The following is a 21,725-nucleotide window of genomic DNA, read 5'->3' as shown; positions in this document are numbered from 1 at the left end:
ATGAGAAGTGTGACATGGAGAGAGTGGAAATGATCGGGTAATTCTTACTGAAATGGAACGTGAAACGGGTGTGGTTGAGAGGACAGGAAGGTATAAGTAGATCAAGAGTGGATGACGCTGCGGCCGGATGAGTGATGCGCTGCTGATAAAGAGTTTTGGGCAGAATGTAGCGTATTACGAGGTGTAGACAGTAGCATTTAATATTGGGATGTGGATATGTATACTTGATTTTCTTTACTGAAGCTGAAATGGCCCACCTGTAACATCAAGACCAAGAATTAAGGCTGAAAATGAGATCAGTCGCGGTCTCGAGTGTTTTTATAAAGGTTCATGGCACAAAAGAATGACCAAACTACCAGAGTCATAAAACTACCCCTAGAAATGTCCAAAACTCCTACGAAAGCTTGCCAAATGTGTGTGCCTGCGCGGGCGTCAAAATGTTTTAAGTTCAGAAAGTTGATGAAACCATATGGGAAGTCTCGTATGTAGTAGTGTTGCATCAAAAACCTAACCATTATGGAATGTAGGAGATTAAATAGTTTGGTTTGGGCTATTACAAAGTCACTGTGTTGGACCGTGAAATTGGCTCAGAATGATTTGGGAGAATCCAGCAGAGTCGCCTGTGACATCAAGATCAAGGGCGAGGGCGGCTCCGCATCCAGCAGTGTGTGTGTATGTGTGTGTGCGTGTGAGGGCTTTCAGGAGGGTGGCGACACGGACATCACGGACACGGACACCTGGAGAGGCCAGCGTGACAAGGTAAGGGTACACTAGGCGGCGGCGGGGAGGGTTATGGTGTGCTGCCGTGGTGGGGGTGAGGGTCTTAGGGCGCCCCTCCGGAAGGCCGTGTCCATGGTCGGGTTTTCCCATAAGGATCTCTTTGTGTGTATTGTGCTGGTGGCCGAAATGTTTGTACACTGTAAATCAATTACCGAAGGTTTTTAGGTGCAGCCTGTAGCGCAGCAGGCAGGCAAACATATCTAACCCAACATGGGAGCTCCACCCTCTGTGTTTTCCTCACATCATGCATTGGCTGTATTATGGTTATTACTTAATTTCAAAACAACTGAGGCCTTAAAACACTCAAATGAAGTGTAAAACTATCAAATACAAAAAATTGGGAAGTGGCAATGAAAGAAATGAATACCGAAAGTATATACTTTGTTTACTTTGTTGAATTTCGTCGACTACAGACACAGCTGAGGTGGACCTCTGCTGCTTCCCACTGGCTCCTCTCCTCTTGTGCCGTGGAGACCATTCCTGCTGCCACTGGAATAACCTGGCGTTGGTGGCTGGTCAGGTACTGTTGACAGCCACTTGTCCAGGTGGTTATGGATGAGAATGAAATCTTTAAAGGGAAATTTGAATGCATTCAACAGGAAAGTGTATATGGAGACCGAGAAGGAGTACAGAAGACTGAATAATCAAATCAGAAAAGAAACACGAAATGCTGTGAAGGTAAAGGAAAGAGAGATAGCTAAAAATGTAAAGGTGAATCCCAAAGTGTTTTGGAAATATGTCCAGAGTAAGGTAAAAAGTAAACCCAGGATTCCTGACTTATATAAGGGCACTGCTGAAGATGGTAAAACTGAAAATGAATTGGAGAAGGTTGAAATTATAGCAGAGCAATTTTCAAAGGTCTTCGTAGTGGAGCCAGAAGGTGAAATACCAGACTGTGTGGTGAAGAACGTACCAACTTTGAATCACCTGGAAATTAATAAAGTAAAAATTAAAAAGATATCGTTGAAAACTGGAGGGAGTGAGGCAGCATACAGTATGAATTAGTATTAGTTACCAACCTTTATGTGAACAAGTTTCCAGTGACATCTAAATTAAAACAATGCCTACAAAATTTGAGTGCACACCTTAACAATAGATTCATCCACCTCAGTTTTAACGTTACTCTTACTCCAACAGCTCCTGATGAGACAGTGGAACAGCCGATGCATGCTGCATTTGGTGGATTTCCTTCATCCATGTGTGTGGTGTCTTGATAGCAGGACTCCACCACCTGCCAGGGACACCACCACCCAGTGGTCTGAGCCCACAGCAGTGTGAAGGCCACACCTGTGTCTAGCTCCAAGAGACATTGGTATAATGAGTTGAGTTGGTGTGACTGGTATAGTGATTACTAACGTGTGTTGATATGTGAGTGCTGCTTGTGAGGAAAATATATAGTTTGTGTGCAATAGACAGCATGCCCTGAGTGTTGTGTAGTGTGTAAGGAAGGCCACAGCCTACTAAATTTGTAAACTGAGTGAGTCACAATGGAGAAGGTGAAGCAGTTTATGTGTGATGAGTGTGGGGAGATCCTGACAAGCAGCAGCAGGCATATCCAGCACTCACTTTCCCACAGAGGTGTGACTGTGTTTTGCTGCGAGCAATGTGAAGAAGTGTTCCTCAGTGAAAGCCAGCTGGACCAACACTTAAAACAGCACACTGTAACTAAAAGGTTCAAGTGTGAATTATGTCCTAAACATTTTATTAAAAGGGTAGATCTCAGAGCTCACACTTTGATGCATTATGGACTAAAGGAATATAAATGTGAAGATTGCGGGAAGGAATTTACATCAAGGACCTGCTTCAGGCAGCACAGGAAGGTACATTCTGATTATAGGGAGTATGAGTGTGAGCAGTGTGGGATGCAGTTCAAGTATCGGAGTAACCTGATGCGCCACAAGAAGAGAAAGGGTCACTTGGTGAGACACAAATGTCAGAAGTGTGGCAAAATATTCAATCAAAAGATATTTCTCATACACCACTTGAAAAGGTCTCATAATACTGCTCCGAAACAAATCATAAAAAAGAATACTGTTAAAACAAATACAGCCATGGTCCAGGTCCATAAAGGCAGTCATGAAATGGCCATAGTGAAGAAAAAGAATGATATCACAGACCATAAGGCCAGTCATGAAGTGCCCGCAGTTAAGAAAAAGAGCAATATCACAGACCCTAAGGGCAACCAAGAAGTTCCCACAGTTATGAAAAAGAATGATATCAAAAGAGAAACAGATGAGGGTTCTGAAGTGTTGAACAGAAAACAGAAAACGACCAAGTTTAGATGTCAGGAGTGTAATAAAACCTTCACCGCGAAGAACAGCCTGATCGCCCACACCAAAGTCCACTCCAACGTGAGGGAGTACGAGTGTGTCAAGTGTGGCATTCAGTACAAGTGGAGAAGCAACCTGAATAGGCACCTGAAAACTCGCGCTCACTTGAAGATTCGACACAGTTGCGCCAAGTGTGGCAAAGAGTTTGAACGAAAAAGCCATCTCACTCATCACCTAAATACACGACACTTGGGAACAAAAAAATACAGATAGAAATGTAGCTGTTGTAGTGGAGGAAATGCATGCTGGGAAAGGTTTATGAAGTTTATATATACAGCTCATGGTTGTGGTCCATTTTCCAACAATTAGGGTATGTTTGCCATTCATACTCTTTATTTCAGCTTGTACCTATAAAAAATAACTAGAAACCAGAGTTGAATATAAATTGAAATATAAATTATAAATCAGCTAAGGTTCTCAAAGTATAGTTTAGTCCTTTCCTGAGAAAATTCAGATGTTTCTTACAAACTGGCAAACTTACCCTAAATAGCAGGTAATGGTGGAGCAGAATGCTAGTCCAGTGACTCAATTTAATTATCAAGTTACAGAGTGAACATTGTATGTATTTCATTGGTGCTGCTACAGCCTTACCCTTGTGGTGCAGAAATTAAAAGGCAAAGCTGTCTCTAGTGCTCTCTGCTTGGCCAGAAAATCCTCCTCAGTCAGCACAGTGACAGCCACCACACAGTTGGAGGCTGTAGCAATGATGTATGAGAGAAAAACCTCAATAGATTTGCATCAGTGCATTCCTAAAGAAAAACTTAATCAGATAAAAAAAGCAGCATTAAATAAAGTCCTATGCCATAAACACTACTGATGACAAAGTAAAAGTGATTTTATGCAGTGAATATGCCCTAAATTGAATGGCTATAAAAAGACAGAGAGCATTCCATTTTTTTTTTCCTGTGTGCATTGCACTAGCCTTTTCTTGCATTAAAACTTGAGTGCTATCACAATGTAGTCAGTATTAAGAAGTTAACATGCCATCCTTCAGCTTTGAATTGAAATGCCAGAACTCTTTGAAAATGCTTTTATTCTTAAGTACAGTCCATCCTTGTCCTTTGCAAGAATATGGGTGTTAAGCACAAACCATTGACAAACAGTAAACAGTTTATGGTGGATAACTCATGCAGTTTTCACCTTTTCCCATCCATTTCACAGTTCACTTTTACACACACATACATGTTTATTTCCAGCTAGAACAACAAGCATAAGGTAAACAAATTTTGAACAGTGTATTACCATATGGGAAACAACATGGTGAAGGTTTTAGCAAAAACTGAAATGTTTAGTTTTAGTTTTGAAAAATTGTAAGATGACCACAGTCTGGTGAAAAATCATCATATATTGTGTTAGGCTATTGTGAGGAAGATTTGGTTTTAGCTGGTCATATTTGATGCACATGCACCAGAAGCAGCTGGTCTTGTGTGACCAATGCCAAGCACCAAGCTGAGCATGAGAGGTGAGGCATATGTACCCATGCACTACTGGGCAACAGGATCAGCGCAGCACTTTGCTCACGTGCCAAACTGAGCCGTTTCTGGCATATGAGCAGATGAGGCAACTACCAGCAGTGGCCAAACCTGATTGATTAAATGGCATTGTGAGTTAGGCCTAATATCACCCACAGGTCACACCTCTGCCACACTTGGGGCTGTTCAAAACTACATAATGCCTTAAAGGGGTGGGGGGTGCGGGGGGGGTTACATGACATTCTCAGATTTTTCCCTCATTTCTTAGAACATTTTCATTTCAGATTTGATTGATATTACTGTATTAGAGAGAAACCTAAACTTTATCGAAGGGGGCGGATACTAACTGGTGTCATAGTTTTCTTGGTGGGTCTGGATATGCTACAAGACATGACAAGGGAGGCAGAAGTAGTATTTTCTTGCTGTGGAGTTTGCAAAGTATAAGGATGGACTGTATGTTTGTATTGCTTCTAAATTATTTGGTCTCAAGGATAACTACTAAAAAGGGTACAAATTAAAGGTAGGATATGTCCCTTTCCTGAGAAAATTGTAAAATCCTGTACAGGACAATAATGTAGAAAGGATTTTTTTTGTATATGTTACTGTCTACAAACATGTCATATTTACATCATTAGATTACAGTAGTACATGCTGAAAAGGTTGCCCACCACATCCTCAGAAGCTGAAATGTACAATTCGTTGATAGTGACTAGTCAGTTTCTATTAAAAAAAGTATGAAACTAAAAATATAATTAGTAGCCTTGACAATCTAATATGCAGGATTGCTGTGAAGTATGTAAATAAGTTTTTTGACATGCAGACTGTCCAAATATTATTCCTGCAGTATTACAGCTGCAGGAGGTAGTCTTGTGTGCATGGGTAATTTAATTATTATTACTAGGAATATTCTTAAGTTTGTTTGGAATTGCTCACCATAACAATCTTTACTTCACAGTTAAATATGACAGTTTTAGGGCTTTGCAATTTGAAAAAACTGCTTCTCATTATTTTTTTATTTTATATGTATGTGTGCTTCTTGGGTTGTACATGAGGCATCCAGATGTGATGTGATCCCCACCAGTGTTAGTCTTTAGAGCTGATTGAATATTCACCTAATTTTAGTATGGTATGCATTTGTGACTATAGTCTACCAAATGGTTGACTACAAAAATACTGCCATATATATTTCAGTGTACTATAAGGCTCAACTCTATATCCAAGGGTATTTTTTAAGGGAAAAAAATTAAAAGACTTTATCTAATCATTTGTTTAACATCAGCAGAATCTTTTATCATTATTTGGTATGCTTTATAGGCACCTCCATGAAATAGTGGTTGGCATGTCTAGCGAAGAACCCTTAGGCTACGTGCAACTTAGTATGTGCCCTCAGCTGTCTTGTATAGAAACACCGGTGATGCTGAAAATGGTATGTTTGTTTTCATGTGAATGGCCAGCAGCTTGTTATTTTGTTATCTTTGATATTTTCATTACCTGATTTTTATAGAAAGGATGCTTCTTTGCCGCTTGTATTCATTGTCATCCAGATTCTAATTGTCTGATATTGTCATTTTCCTTTCTTTTATATAGTCATGCATCAGTAATTTTGTACTTGTGTATGTTTGAGTTGAAAAATGAAAATGGCAAGCGTTTTTCACCACTGTTGAGGCATAAAACTTTGGAGTGGGATGCAGGCTGGTTTTCAGAAGTATTTTCTAGGAAAAAGTGAGTCATACATAAAAAAATATGGTATAAATATATCTATGAGTTTGTACCACAGCAGGTGTTTGTTGCTATTTCAACATTTCCTGAAGGTTATTGTGCATTGATACATGTAACAATATTTTCTGTTATTCCATTATCATTAACTAAAGGACTTGAGGGAAGTAGCACTATATTCACTTGTATTGCCTGTCTCCCTCGGTGATGTAGATTCAGTGGCCATATCATGTATTTAGCCATAGAGCTGTGATAAGTATATCCTAAGCACTTTCATATACGTACATGTTCATACTCCAGTGCTCATATTTTTTAGTAATCATAAGAAATTAGGTTGGAAGAATGTATGAATTTCTCTGTCAACTCTCAGGGGTGAGACCTGAAACCTTAACGATTGAAAGCCCAACTCATTATTGCTCAGCTAAAGCCACCAGGTGTTTGGTGGTGCTTTACGGGGACAAAATTGTTTCTGTAAATAATTTGCTTTTTCTCATGTTCAAAGAATGATTGCAGCCAAAAGATATCCCATAAGTTAATTTTTTCAATTAATCAAGGTAAGCACTACAAAAAAACATCTGTACCCACCCTCCCAGGATGGACTGCAGATGTAAAATCTCTCTTTGTTTCTGAGATGCATCTTGGTATTCCATTAGTTGGTGGTATGGAGTCTTTTCATTGTGTGAGTTAAGGTTATGCTTTACTCACAGTCCCACTGCAAGTCTACTAATAGTTTTGTGTAGTGTGTAGCATCTCATCCAGTACTTACTCATCTGTCCTGGAGGTGGCAGCCCAGAGAATAGTTCTGCATGCATGCATCAGTGCACTAAGACCTCTGTGTGTCATGTAATACAATATTAACACCATGAACTGTCACTCACTATACATTCTATCATGTATCTAATGCAGTTTGACGCAAGGCGGCTTCACATGGGGCAATTTGTTCCCCAAGCTAGTTTGACTGGAATTATCAGTAAAAAGTTTCTTCAGAATGTTTTCACACATACAGGGGTGGCTGAGAGTAGACTTGCCACCACACCAAACAAATAACTTAGATGAACATGTTTTTTATGCTCCCCAATGCACTTTATTTGCCTCATGATGTCACACCAAACCCATTCATTGACTTTGCTGCAGGGGTGAATCAATTTAATGTTGGTGAGGACCTTTGTGCAGAGGCCATTTATTTAGTGTTCAACCTAATATACCCATCGTAAGTTAGTTATACCTGGAGCCATGAAAATGTCAGCTGAGGTCATGGGCATGCTGACTTGTCCTACTTCTAAAGGTGCGTCCACACGATTGAGCACTGCCCGACTTCTAAAGGTGCGTCCACACGATTGAGCACTGCCCGTCGGGCAAACACTGTTACCAGATCACAATAGGAAGCGGGAATGAGCGCTGATGACATCAGAAGCGAGCACCACAGGGTTATTGCCACTTCCACACGGTCAAGCACTGCCCACCGGGCATGAGGACTTTGTCTGCCAGTGGGTACATTTAGCGGGCAAAGCATCGAATTGCCCGTGCCCGCAGCTCATACAGGGCATGGGCAGAGGCCACAGTTTTGACGTCGGTATGGAGTGACAACACTGCCGGATGTACAATGTGCATGGGCTCACTACATATTATCTCACCTTCATATAATCATCCTTCACAACTTCATATATAGCTTGGCAAGTTTCTGGTATGATGGCAGATAAACTCTGCTTAGATATCCTCGTGCTATATTGTAGGGATGTGTACGAACACCCACTAGCCAGAAATTTGAGTGTTGCCTCTAGACGTGCTGCAGGTGCAATGTTTGCCTCATATTTGTATCTTGCCTCTTTAGGTAAGGTTCCACTTTTGCCAGGAGTGCATAAAAGGTGTTGATGTCCATCCTCATGTAACTGACAAAAAAAATCTTTTTCATCCTGTAGTTCATGCAAGACAGTCACAAAATTACCCAAAACCCCGTGTTTTTGCAACTGCTCCCTGCACCATACACTTTTCCGTGATCTCTTCAGTTTCTTTTTTATGCAGGCACCAATCATAATTGCATAGAGTATGGCGCGCACCATGGTGATTGTACCGCACTACAAACAGCCCGCTCACAACCCCTGGTTACTGCCGACTACCCACCAACCAGTTGAACCAGCAGCTCAGCCCTGTGGACAACACCCGGGGTAAAGTCCGCAGGCCTGCCGGAAATTGCTCCATCTGGTAACACTGCTAAAAAGCGGGAGAAATACGCTCAGTGGGCAGTGCCCGCCAGACAGTGCTCGACCGTGTGGACGTGGCTTTAGATGTTCATGGTGATAGTTCTATAGTGCTCCTCCTGCCACTCATGTCTTAATTTCCTCTATTTCCATTCCTAAATTTCTATAATACAGTTTGATCATTGTAATATCCGAGAAAGATGATCACGGTGGTCTACCTCTCTGGTCCAGTTATTTTGGCACCTGTGATACTTCAAAACTCACTAAACTAGCTGCTTGCAAATGCTGTGAAGAATTGTTCTGTGAAGCTGCCTTTTAGCAGCCCTTTGACACCAAGGACTTGATTTTATATTGATGTCTTCCTTCTATCCAGAGGTCATATTAATTGATCAGTAGGTACAACTTTATTAGTAACAGGAATATCCAGTAGTCATTACCGCAGGGAGATGTTTAAGGGCATTTTGGCCAGCCCATTTACTGTAAAGATGTAATAAAAACAACAGTGAAAAAAATAATCAACATTTGGTTGGGAGATACAGGAATACTCCTGCTGTATATCTGCAGGTAGAACATGCATCCCTTAGAATTGTACAGAGTTCCTTAACCTGTCCACTTTGATACAGCCACCAGTGTCCAAATGAGGAGTGTTACTAGTTTGATAAAGACACTATAGATGTGGTGCCAAAGTCTGAGGTGTGCAATGTCATGTTCTGGCAACTTCCTGTCACACAGTGTATCCAATTTTGTGGATAATATATGATAGCCTACACATAGGAAATAGGTATTAATTAATAATACGCAGGGAACATTGATGAATACTGTCAGTTATAGCTGATTTTGTTTCAAATAAGTAATGTTGCATAGAGCTGTTTTGTTGTTTTATAGGGTTGCTGATTATATTATCAGTGGTGGGCACAGTTCCGCTAATTAGGGAAGCTAACTTTTTCTTTAGCTGATTAGCATTTTCGCTAACTTTGAAAACAGTTAGCGGACCAATTAGCTTCCGCTAAATGTAGTTCCTCCTCCTCTGACTTAAGTCCGCTAAAATTCATAGAGATTTGTTCTTGTTCGTTGTGGGAAGACACAGCACCAGTTTAGCCACATGGCGCAATAATTCCTGGGCTTCCACTTTTCGGAAAATTACGCCTTAAAGCAGGGTAATTGGACAATAATTAGGGAAACTTGTCTAAGCTGTGAAATTTCAGGTCACTAGGTCTGTTTTTAACCCTTCCATCCGTGACGCAGACGTCGGCGTCACAGTATGGAAAGGGTCAAGAGGAAATGGAAGGGGATTAAACCTCTTCTAAACCTCTTAATTCTCCTCAAAATTTCTCTTAATCCTCTTCCATTTCCTCTTAAGAGGTTTAGAAGAGGATTAAGAGGTTTAGAAGAGGACAAACCCTTTCCATACGGTGACGCCGTCGAACGTCGACGTTGGTGTCGCCAGAGTGAAGAGTTTCAGAGCCAAAATACTAAACCAAAGCTAAATCCATATAAAAAGTCAGCGGTTGGCATTAGCTTACACTAATTTCTTTATCAGTTTAGCGTAAGTGAAGCTAACTTTTTAGTTAGTGAATTATGTACCAGATAGCGAAGCTAACTTTTTGGTTAGCGGTGCCCACCACTGCTGATTATATATTTATTGATTAACTTAGGTGCTGCCCTCCACAAAGCACAATATAACAAAACAGCTTTCTGCAAATTATTAATTATTTGAAACTCAAAGTCAACATTGTTCCCTGCCTATTAATGATGGACACCTATTTCCTACGTGTAGACAATCATATATTATCCATGAAATCAAAACACACCATGTGACAACAGGTTGCCAGAGCATGATAATGCACACCTAAGACTTGGGTGCCATCCCTATGGTAAATAATTCACATGTTAATGATATGCTTAAGTACCCAAAGTTAAAAAAGAAAATAACAGGAGTGCCCTACAGGAAAGGGAGACTAATGACTACAGTTTGTAAGAAGTTTATGTAAATTACTGTACAGTTCATAGTATGTATAGCTGATGAATGATGCTATATGAGATGTTATTAATGCATGTATGTATGCATTATCCTTTCCTTAGGAGAGGATGAATCGGCCACGGGCAGACCAGGAATGTTTGTAGTGGAGCTGCAAAAGTTCCTTAGCAGCCGCCTTTGTGCAATTGGGGAAAATACTGGGGAACAGGTGTACATTATTATAGATTATTTATATCTTTTTGTGAGAAGAGAAATTATGTACTATGTAATAAAGTACAAATTTAGTTTTGAAAGCCATTTATCCTTAAAGAAGAATCTTGGCAGTAATAATTTATATTCTTATTCTCTTCATATTTATATTAGATAATAATAAATGTACACACCAGTAAAAATGTAGAAAAATCAATAAGTTCTTATGATATACAATATCCATGAATGATTTTTAAATATAAAAATATTGATTTTACTATAGTTTCTACATACAGATTTTCCATGCACAGGCAGCCCGTGTATCATACAGAGACTGTAAGCGAGAGCCTGGAGTGAAGGGGTTAACAGACGTCTAAATGCCCTACTGTGAACAGGCCAGGAATCCTATAGTCTGGCTCAACTAAACGTGCGGTTGTGGGCGGGTGGGTTCAGCGTAGTGGATCCCCTTGTACAGCGTTGCCGCGTGTCTCCTAGCCGTGACATAGAAATGTTATAAGATAAGTAAAACCCTGGCAAATATGATCAGCAAGTATGCATACACATTTAATCTTAGTATTATAACATATAAAAGAACAGTTAACTTATTATGGATAAGATATTTTATAAGCATATAAAGAAATGTGGCATACATATTTTACAGTGGTGCTAAAAATAATGCTATACTTATTATTGAGTTTCCCTTACGTTTTGGGATGTGTTAGAAGTTTCACAATTATATTTAGATTGTATTATGAAGAAATGTACGTTAAAATAAGCTGACATAAGTAAGAAAAAAATACATTCAAATCCTCATGGCGGTAACGCCACGAGAGAGAGAGACAACCAACGTGAGGTTAAAAATGTGGCAATGCTGTACTCTTGGATTATTCCTCACATGGCACCTTGAACCACACATTTAGCAGAGCCAGACTATAGTCACAGGAGATCCCAGTGTATCACGATGCACTGAATCCAAGGCCTTGAGATCAATAAAGGCTGCAAGCATCTGTCAAAACTCACATCAGTAGTCCACCAATACATGAATTGCTATAGAAACCAGAAGAAGCTGGCAGCTTGGGCACGGAGAGGCAAAAAATGTCTGGAATGTGCATTTGAAAAGTCTTGAAAATAACTGTTCGCCTCCTGACACGTGTTTTAAGACAAAAAGAATACATATTAATACAATTTTATTGTAAATTCTATTCTGAATTTTTAAGGAGCAGTAAACTAAATTCTTAAAATGTTTATACAGCAATTAGAAATCGTGGCACATATTTTATGGCTTTACCGTGCAATGCTTTGTCACTATCTGGCTTTCATCACAGGTCTTGGATGGATGGGCAAAACATCAAAAATTATATGTAATAAATAAAGTAAAAAGAATACATCTCCAAATAAGACAATAATTTCTTTAGTTTTAATAAACCACTGAAAAAGTGGCAAGGGCAACAATTGAGATTGGACACCACGTGGGTGAAAATATGAAAAAGTGACAGTACAGTAAGGGGTTAAAGACCTTGGCTTACCTCCCCCCAATCTGCGAATTGCCTCTGGTTTTACTACAGGATAGTCAGTTGGTGACATACCTGATTATATATATATATATATATATATATATATATATATATATATATATATATATATATATATATATATATATATATATATATATATATATATATATACACACACACACTACACTACCACATGGCAACAACTAGTGCAATTCTTGTGACTACTTAAACTAGGAAATTGTTGATGACAGGAATGAGCTGGAGAAAAGCTACAGTAGGAATCTGGAATTTAAAATGTACAATTGGTCTTTTCTAGTATGTATATCTAATAATTAAAACAATCACAACTGGAGCTGTGTGGATGATAGTGAATGAGGACACATGCCAGAGGGTGTGTCGCCTTGTCCACCCTACGACGCCAAACATAGGATTCCTTCGGGCAAGTCTCTATGCAGGCCCCCTTCCCATCCCAAGGACAGTACTGTCTCCAAGTTTGCGATAAATAGGTCAACGTTGCGGGTCGCAAACGTTGAAATTGCAAACTTTGAACCATTATTCTTATGGGGAAAATTGAAAAACGTCGACATCTTGCGCATGTGTGCAGACGGCCCGTGCAGCTGATGGTGGTGATGAGTGTCGGCGGCATGGCCTTTGCATCGGCGCCACCTGAACGGTGTTTATGTTGGGGCCTGTGTGTGTGTGTGTGGCTGTGTTTGTTGTGGGTATGGGCTTCTCAATTTGCTGATTCTTGTTTTCCACATGTTGCACAGGACCCCTTTATTTTCTTCCATCTCTTCTGTTTGAAAAAGAGATGGAAGAAAGGAAAGGGGTCCCAAGCAACATGTGGAAAGTGAGAACTGGCAAACTGAGGAACCTGGGCCCACAACGGGCACAGCCACACACACGCGGGCCCCAGTGAAAATGCCGTTTGGGTGGCGCCAATGCCGCCGACACTCATCATCATCATGGCCATCATCAGCCGCCCGTCAGCTGCTCAGGCCCACCGCACGGTCAGGGCTGCTTGCACACATGCGCCTGGCTGCCCGAATCCCACTCACCATGCTTCCCGCAGCCAACGGAAAGGCCCAGGGGGCGGGTAAGAGCGAGAACAGGAGTCAAGGACCACAACAAAGTGTGAAAAAAAAAAAAGCTTTAGCAGCCTTTTCCTTTTCCTTTCGGGTCATATCGCAATTTCAGTTTTCAATAAAAATATATTTTTGGGGGTCCCTATCGCAAACTTGGTGAATCGCAAACTTGAAACTCGCAATCCTGGAGACAGTACTGTACCTCATGGTAGGGTCTATTGACTAACTCAAGCCATAAACACTGTGGGTGTCCTTTTGACCTCCTCCACTTGGGGTTGGCTCTTACAGAAATAACCATGAGCAGGGTTGGCTTCTGGCCCAAGATCAAGGAGTGGTTTTGCCTCAGATGAGACACTGGAGAATATCGAGCTGCCAGGCTTGCTGGGAATCGGTACCAATATAAGGCTCTGTTGCATAGGACTAGAGCTCTCCTGTGGAGACTAGGAGAGGTATGTCAGGAGTCTTGCTGAAGAAATCAAGGTCCATCTCGATGCAAATGACCACCAACCTGCTTCCCGAGCCCTGAAGAAGCTTTGCTCCAGGCCTCCCTCTCAGGTGAGTGCCGTCCAAACAGCAGATGGCTGTCTCATGTCGGACATGGATGGGCAGAGGGCTCGTTGGGCTGAGTACTTGAGCAGTCATATATAGCAGACCCTCCTAGTGGGCAGCTTCCAGCTGCTGGGTTGCAGATAGCAGATGGTGATACACCCATAGACAAAAGCCCACTCTCTCTTGACAAGGACAGAGAGACTGTGGCAAAGTTGAGGGGTAGAAAGGCACCTGGTATCTATAAAATCTGCCTGTAGCCACTCAAATTTGGAGGTGAGGCCATGATCTACAGGTTGCATGCAGTCTTGACTGCCATATGGTAATCTTGAAGAGGGGGTTGGTCGTCCCTATCTGGAAAGGGAAAGGGGACCGCCAGGACTGCAACAACTACTGTACTGTGGTATTACGCTGCACAGTGTGCCAGGCAAGGTGCTTGCCTATCTATTGCTGATACAGATTTATAACCAGCTGCTGAAGCTGCAGAGACCTGAGCAGTCTGGATTCATACCTGGGAAGGCAACAATTGACTATCGTAGTGCTTTGTGTATACGTGGAGCGCTGATGTGTTTTGACAGGGGATGCTTGCAGCCTATGTCGATCCCTAGAAAGTGTTTGATTCAGTGCATCATGAGGAACTCTGACATCTCCCGTGACTCCGTGGGATTCCTGCAAGGAGCCTTGGTTGATTGATTGGTCTGTACTCAGGGATTGAAAGGACTATGAATTGAGGTGGGTGGTGGTGGTGGGGGGGGGGGGGGGGTAGCTTCTTTCCTGTCAATGTGGGTGAGGCAAGGCTGTGTCCTTACCCTACCACTCTTCAACACTAGTATGGACTGGGCAATAGGTATAGTTGTGGGGCATGGCAAAGCCAAGGCACTGACCTTGTTTTTGCCAGTGATGCAGTAGTTCTTGCGGAGTTGCTGAAGGATCTGGTGATGGCTCTCAAGGCACTGCACGAGGAGGCAAAGCCCTTTGGACTTTAGGTCTCCTGGTCAAGCCCTCCAGCAGAACCGGATCAAGATTGCGGAGGGAGCATTGACCCCAACAGTACTTTCTATCATGTTTTCAGCTTGGTTACAGTTTTACAGGGAGGGATTGTGGGCCCCTTTTCAATCAACCCAGGCAAGGGGTTGGATTGACTGCTAGCCATGGGCAGGGACACAAAACCCCTGAGAGTATGAAACCCCTGGGCACCCATTAATAAATAAGAAAATGGTGTTAATGAAAACTTGTACAGACTATTAGTAATTATGGAATTTTACAAGTCAATGTTGCAAGAAACTTCCCTCATCTCAACTGAAAGCTCCAAGTTGTGTGCTCAGCTGATGCACATAGGACTGTGTTGACTGCTGCACCTCATTACAGCCTCACCTGGGAAAAGAGAAACCTTATTAAGAGGAAGGTGAAGCAGGTAAAGAATCAATAAAGATAATGGAAATGCCTGAGGTGGTAATTATATGGACAGTAAGATGTTGCTTTAAAACATATTGATTTCAGATTATCAATTTCACACAAGACCCCTGATAAGGCCACATCATCAATATTATAAATTCATTCCTTATTTACCACAATTTTTATGTGAATTGTTTACATATGCCAAGCCACTTCTTGCTGCCTGACCAATGGGGGGAACAGTAAGACAGCAAGCAGAGTGTGCATCTATCTCGACTGGACCTGAAGTGAACTACAAGTTCATGTATCCTGGACCTGGCCCTGGGTTACTCCTCTTTGGCAAAGCCAGAACACCACTCCATGGTAAGGTAAGGTGACATTAGGTGCATACGATATAGCTGCCACTGGCCTCAAGTGCCTCATTGGTCCTGAGCCTGTGCTGGGTGGGAACCCATCACCCTGGGACACAAGGCAGGTGTGAGATCTAGGTTACCACACTTTTCTCCAGGTACCCATTTACTGACCAACCTGAAAAGGAGGAGGAACTATTGGGTGAGCTGTGTGCTGAGTGTCAAGCCAGAACTCAAACCCAGACCCACACATTTGTAGCTAGGCATGCTTATCACTACACCAAAGAGGCATCCAGGTACAAAGAAACACAAAGGAAGAACAAACAACAGCAGACCTGCTAGTCCTTACAAGGCTGTTTGTGACAAGCTACACTAACTATCTAATCAAAGGTGGAAGATGAAGGACAGCAAAGGCGAAGGCTCCTACCCACCCACCCATCCCTCCTGCCAAAGCTGGCAGGAAAGGAAAAAGAACCATGCAGCATGGAAAAACTGCATGGAAATTATGTAGGAAAGAGGAAAGAACTACCATTACTGCTACCACTAACCGGGCGATAAAAGCGGACAAGGACACCAGTATTCGAAAGAACTTAACGTTATTACGACAATGAGTAATATCTTAGTTGCTGGTTGAATTCAAAATACTTGTCTAATCTATTCTTGAAGGCCGTAACTGTTGTACTATCAACGACATCACAGGGTAGAGAGTTCCAAGCATTAACAACTCGATTGAAGAAGAAGTGTTTAGCTTCGTGCAACGAGAATCTTTTACCACTTATCTTCAAATTGTGATTTCTTTTTGTTCTATTTGATCAATCAATTGTAAAGTAATCTTCCGCATTAATATCACTGAATCCTTTCAACATTTTAAACACTTCTATTAGATCGCCTCGCATTCTTCGTTTTGATAGGCTGAATAAATTTACTTCTTTAAGCCTTTGTTCATATGATAAATTTCTCAACCTAGGAATCATCTTTGTTACTCTTCGTTGAACCCGTTCCAACTTTTCTATGTCTTTTCTGTAGTAGGGAGACCAAAACTGTACACAGTACTCTAGATGGGGTCGAACCAACGAATTATACAGTTTTAATATTACTTTTTCCAATGAAGCCAACCAATTTGTTTTCAGTTTTAACTACCTCTGAACAATGCTGACCAGGCTTTAAATCGCTTGGTATAGTGATTCCAAGATCCTTTTCTTTACTTACTGTAGAAAGTTGTTTGCCATTCATTACGTACCGAACGCGATTGTTATTTTTTCCGATGTTCAACACTTTACATTTGTCAACGTTAAATTTCATTTGCCATTGATTGGCCCAACGTGCAAGTCGATCTAGATCTGATTGTAAAGCTTCTTCATCGAGTGTCGCAGTTACTTTACTAGCAATTTTTGTGTCATCAGCAAATTTTGATACTTTGCAAGTGAGCCCATCATCGATATCATTAACATAAATTAAGAAGAGCATGGGGCCAAGCACTGATCCTTGAGGTATGCCGCTTCTGACAGGTAGGACACTTCTAACTGGTACTCAATACCCATTCAATGGCAAGACATAGGGAGACTGCTTGTCTCTCTCCACTCTGCCCAGGAATCAAACCCAAGATTTCTTGGTTGCAAGTCAAGCAGCCAAATCACTACAGACACAAACCTAGGAGACCCTCCACTGACACCCAGTATTCGTTCTCTACAGCAGGGTCCCGCATTTTGTTACTTCCTAATTTTTCACAGGCCTACACTTTCTCTCTGGGAAATAGCAAGCAATGAGCAAGTCCATACTAACTTCAATATTCTAGTATATTGTGGGCCACCATTTGGATGAATATAACTTATGGTGAGGTTATTCAGACCTGTAGATGGGGAGAGATTGGCCACTCGCTTTCCAGATGCCATCCTACCTCTCTGCTGCCCATGCTTGCTGCCTCACCCAGTGCTCCTGCCAGATCACAAGCTGCTGGTATTTTAAACATTACTATTTTTATCTATTAGTGGTTAGCTTGTGTTCAGGCTGTGGCATTGAGGGGAGAGGTGGGGGGCATGAGCTGCATGGAGACAGTGTGTTATCTGAGGAATGTGTGACTGGGCTCCTTCTGTCTAAGGCTCTGCAGCTATTACCAAGGGGTGCTTGGTGAGGAAGGTGTGCAAAATGTTATGCCCTATAAAGACAAACATGAGGTGACCAAGGCAATATTCACAAACCTTATGGGTCCAGCACTAGCTTGTAAAGTGTCGGGAACTTCTGTGAATGTTGGTCCCTCTCAGGAGGAGTCAGCAGACAGGTGATATGATGCGCTCCTGATTTACGGAGTGTGCATGGCTGCCCTTGATACCTGCAGGACATGTTGCAACCATTGCCTGTCCTTGTGGTGGTTTGCTGCTGTCTGTGACTCCATAATAATTACCTGTCCTCATCAGCACAGAACATAGGTTGGTTCAGGTTCGTCAGGGTCAGAGTGGTAGTGAATGTTCATGTGTGCGGTGAGATGACTCTTTTTGCCAAACACTTGGCCACACTCAGGGCATGAGTGCCTGCCCATCCCTTGGTGGTGAGTGTTGATGTGCAAGGTGAGGTGACTCTTGTAGGTGAACACTTTGTCACACTCCTCACACATATGCATCTGTGCCTTGATGTGACCCTTCATATGCTCCTCAAGATGACTCCTTGATGTGTATGATGCACCACATTCATCACACATGTGTCTGTTTTGTTCCACTCTGTTGACACAAATCATGGTATGATGGGCCAACTGGGACTTGCGGTAGAAATTTTTCCCACACTTGTCACACTTGTACTTGCTCTTCCTATTATGAAGTTTCATGTGTGATGTGAGGTGACCCCTCCACCGGAACTCATCCCCACACACCTCACACTGAAACTCCTTGACATCCAAATGGATCTTACTGTGTTGGACAAGACCCTTCCTTGTGCCAAATGCCTTTCCACACTCCTGACACACAAACTCCTTCACTCCATAGTGCGACAGTATGTGTGCCCTATGGTCACCCTTTTTTGCAGAACACTTTCCACAGACCTCACACTTAAATTTTTTGGTAGTGTTGGGATGAAGCTCTAGGTGTTGGTCCAGCTGGCTCTCACTGAGGAACACTTCTTCACATTGCTCGCAGCAAAACACTGTCACTCCTCGGTGAGACAGCGAGTGCTGGACATGCCTGCTGCTGCTTGTCAACACTTCCCCACACTCATCACATGGAAACTGCTTGAACTCTTCCATCCCAATTCATAACCTTCGTACACACACAACTTCATGGATGTTTGTTACTACTTTTGATGCATTGTAGATAAGTGTCTTAACATCCCTTGTTTGTGAAGTAGCAAAGTTTGAAATAGGTCAGCATGAGGTCCTCCTCCTCCTAGTGTTCTGATAGGCAAGACAACAATGACAAATCACTGTTTACCACACACATACACTCCTCTCCTTTAGACAACTTCCTGGTCATGTTCACAGTAGTATAACAGTGAACAAAGAGATCTTGTGGGGCTGTGCAGGCTTAGGCTTACTGTGGGTGCATGCACATTGCTGTTGCAGACACCATGGTGTTGGTGTTGTTGCTGATGCAATCTGCTACCGTGACCAGTCAACACTTCCACTTGAAGCTGCTGGAAGTAAAAGCAACAACATTAGGACATAAAAGGTGTAGCTGAGTCAATTTGGCAGCCCCTTGGCAGCAGGCCAGCAATGGAAGGCCCAACTTTGTTGGAAACTCTCAATAACTTATGATTGATGGAGTTACATTTGGATAAAGTTAAGGGAATGTTCATCCACATGAGAAGAGCTAATTCTGAATACCACCAAATTTAGACGTTACTTATCGGAAAAAAATCATTACTACTGAGAAATTCATATATGAATTTACAGATCCCTGACTATGATAACTGTCCTGGTTATCAACAAAGGAAGAGAATTGTTTGTTAAATAATCATATTCAAGTAGATGTAACTCTGAAGAAAGTAGATAAATAGCTAAATTGCTGAATAACAAACCTGTCTTTCCCACAGGAATTTATGTAACAACATATGTAATTTCAATAATAATAATAATAAAAAAAAAATATATATATATATATATATATATATATATATATATATATATATATATATATATATATATATATATATATATATATATATATATATATATATATATATATATATATATATATATATATATATATATATATATATATATATATATATATATATATATATATATATATATATATATATATATATATATATATATATATATATATATATATATATACCCCCCAGGGGGAGGGGTTTTAATTTTACGAAAACAAACCTCACCACATAGCAATTTAGGGATTCCCAGCCATGCTGGTAAAATATAAATTGCCTGTGCCACTAATAGGTTGGGGCTTTTTAAGTGACAGGTAAAAATTGTCTACCTTGAGGATGGCCTCAGCTGAAAAAATACGGTACTGATATTAATTACACCTAACAACTGTAACCTAACCTAAGGGGGGGTACCCCCTTTTGTTAGGAATTAGGTCAGTTAACCAAGGGATTAGACAAATTAACTATTTCCCTTATGGAACTAGTCTCGGGCCGAGAGTTCAAGCCAACTAAGAGTATCGTCTGAGCTCAAATAAGCCTTGGATGGTACTTACATACTTCGCTCATCGGCTCCCAGACCAAGACAGAATCACCTTATTCACTGCCTGAAGACTAAGCACATTTACCATGAAAGGAATAACAATAGTTCAGTGTTTCCTTTCATGAAATAATAAATAATTGCCCTTGCAGAATTATTATTAAAGAGCAAGGATAATTTAACCGATCGAAAGCCACGCCATCTGGCGAGGGAAATTCAAAATACCTCTTCATACCCACGTGGTTGGGTTCTGACCCACTCCATCATCTGCTCTCAAGCATTCAACATCTCAGCGCTCGCGGCTCCCATTAACTCGCGGCAGTGCTGTTTTTATACTTAGTCTCGAGGACTCCAGGACTCCTCTAGGACGAACTTCAAGAGACCACTTCTTTTGAAACCCTTCGAAAGATAAGTGCTCTCCTACAGTGATTACAAATAGGTATTACTATCAGGCCTGTTAGGATTATCGTTGTAACACTGGGAGGCGCTTGCAGGGAAAGCCTGGTGTAGTGACATGACTTGCCTGATGGGCGAGCCTCCCATAACCCACTTAGCCAGTGGGGTACCTCTTTGGCTGACTGGTAAAGGAGTGGCTCTACCGTTACGCTGGTCGCGGGTTCGATCCCCGGCGCCGGCAAACCTTTCCTTGTCTGGATTAATTTCTCGTGTGTTTCGTTACACACGATGGTCGTGTGGGAGTGTAGTAAAGAGTAAAAATTCCGGCATTTCACCAGCACCCCTGCTGTATTAGCGGTAAGTGGTTTGTGTTCTTTTTGTGGAGCTGTCCTGGAGGAGTTGAGTGTCTTGCGAGAAACATAACCGTTGGGTACGGTAAATTCACTGTATCACAGCACTTTGCCCGCCCTATTATATTAATCTAATTAAAAGCAGCCTATTAGCCTCCAATGGGGGCAACCCCCATTATTTTAATCAAACAAAACGAAATATATTTCCTGGCATGTCAACGCAGCACAACACACTGAGGCAAGATTGAAGTGAAAAATGTAACAAGTGTTTGGCGGTGCGCGGCCCCGGGGGGGCACGGCGTCCGTTAACTTACTTAGTTCACACGGCGGGGGGCTGGGGCTCCTGGGCTGGGCAGGGCGACGTATCCTTTCCTCCCGTTGGGGCTGTTACTGAGGGCAGAATAAGGGAACGAATTAGTATGGTGGCTTAGAAGAACACGCCTCCGGACCCCCGTGTCCTAGGACGCGTTCGGCCCACGGCTAATATTCCCAAGGGCCGCACAGGGGGAGGCGGCGGCCACCCCCGGCCTGGCCCTGGCCCGCACACACCCGCGGCGGCCCCTCCACAGCCTCACCTGACGAGTGTGTGTGAGTGTGTGGGTGAGCTGAGCCCCGCGACGCCTCCCGCCCCGCCACGCCGCTGGTGACAGCCTGGGCTGACAGCTTCCTCGCATCGACGTCAGATTATCGTGTTCACCACATTGTATTTTCCACTTTTTGACACTTAACTATTGCAAACTGACATCAGTAATTAACAATTTTACCGATAACTATTAATGAATCTCGTTACTGG

The 21,725-nt window shown here is 42.0% G+C and overlaps 1 protein-coding gene and 1 long non-coding RNA gene across 10 annotated transcripts; one reads left to right on the top strand and one right to left on the bottom strand.

Annotated features, from left to right (window-relative positions):
- Positions 1-471: 471 nt before the first annotated feature.
- LOC127008271 (zinc finger protein 93-like) lies at positions 472-10,714 on the top strand. Of its 4 annotated transcripts, XR_007760980.1 has the most exons (4): positions 472-759; positions 1,194-1,300; positions 1,918-2,092; positions 10,579-10,714. XR_007760980.1 is itself a non-coding variant. In XM_050880057.1 (3 exons), the coding sequence occupies exon 3, from the start codon at positions 2,268-2,270 to the stop codon at positions 3,321-3,323; it is 1,056 nt and encodes a 351-aa protein (XP_050736014.1). In that variant the 5' UTR covers positions 572-759; positions 1,194-1,300; positions 1,918-2,267; the 3' UTR covers positions 3,324-7,165. The 4 variants fall into 4 exon arrangements, 3 of the variants coding, with proteins under 3 accessions (XP_050736014.1, XP_050736013.1, XP_050736015.1); XM_050880057.1 differs by lacking the exon at positions 10,579-10,714 and having other exon boundaries at positions 572-759; positions 1,918-7,165; XM_050880056.1 differs by lacking the exons at positions 1,194-1,300; positions 10,579-10,714 and having other exon boundaries at positions 572-759; positions 1,918-7,165.
- On the bottom strand, positions 9,003-21,665 carry LOC127008272 (uncharacterized). 6 transcript variants are annotated; one of them, XR_007760985.1, is made up of 5 exons: positions 21,508-21,665; positions 21,247-21,322; positions 17,752-19,171; positions 17,403-17,506; positions 9,003-15,182 (listed from the first exon to the last, which is right to left on the bottom strand). It is a non-coding gene; the product is annotated as an uncharacterized LOC127008272 (long non-coding RNA). The 6 variants fall into 6 exon arrangements; XR_007760983.1 differs by having other exon boundaries at positions 17,403-17,503; XR_007760986.1 differs by lacking the exon at positions 17,403-17,506 and adding an exon at positions 15,378-15,731.
- Positions 21,666-21,725: the final 60 nt, after the last annotated feature.

Source organism: Eriocheir sinensis, chromosome 37 (assembly GCF_024679095.1).
Source record: "Eriocheir sinensis breed Jianghai 21 chromosome 37, ASM2467909v1, whole genome shotgun sequence".
Lineage (NCBI taxonomy): Eukaryota > Metazoa > Arthropoda > Malacostraca > Decapoda > Varunidae > Eriocheir > Eriocheir sinensis.
This window is presented reverse-complemented; position numbering and strand designations above follow the sequence as displayed.

What these genes read in the sequence shown, in the direction of transcription:
- LOC127008271 (XM_050880056.1), top strand. Translation starts at nt 2,268, where the DNA reads ATGGAGAAGGTGAAGCAGTTTATGTGTGATGAGTGTGGGGAGATCCTG.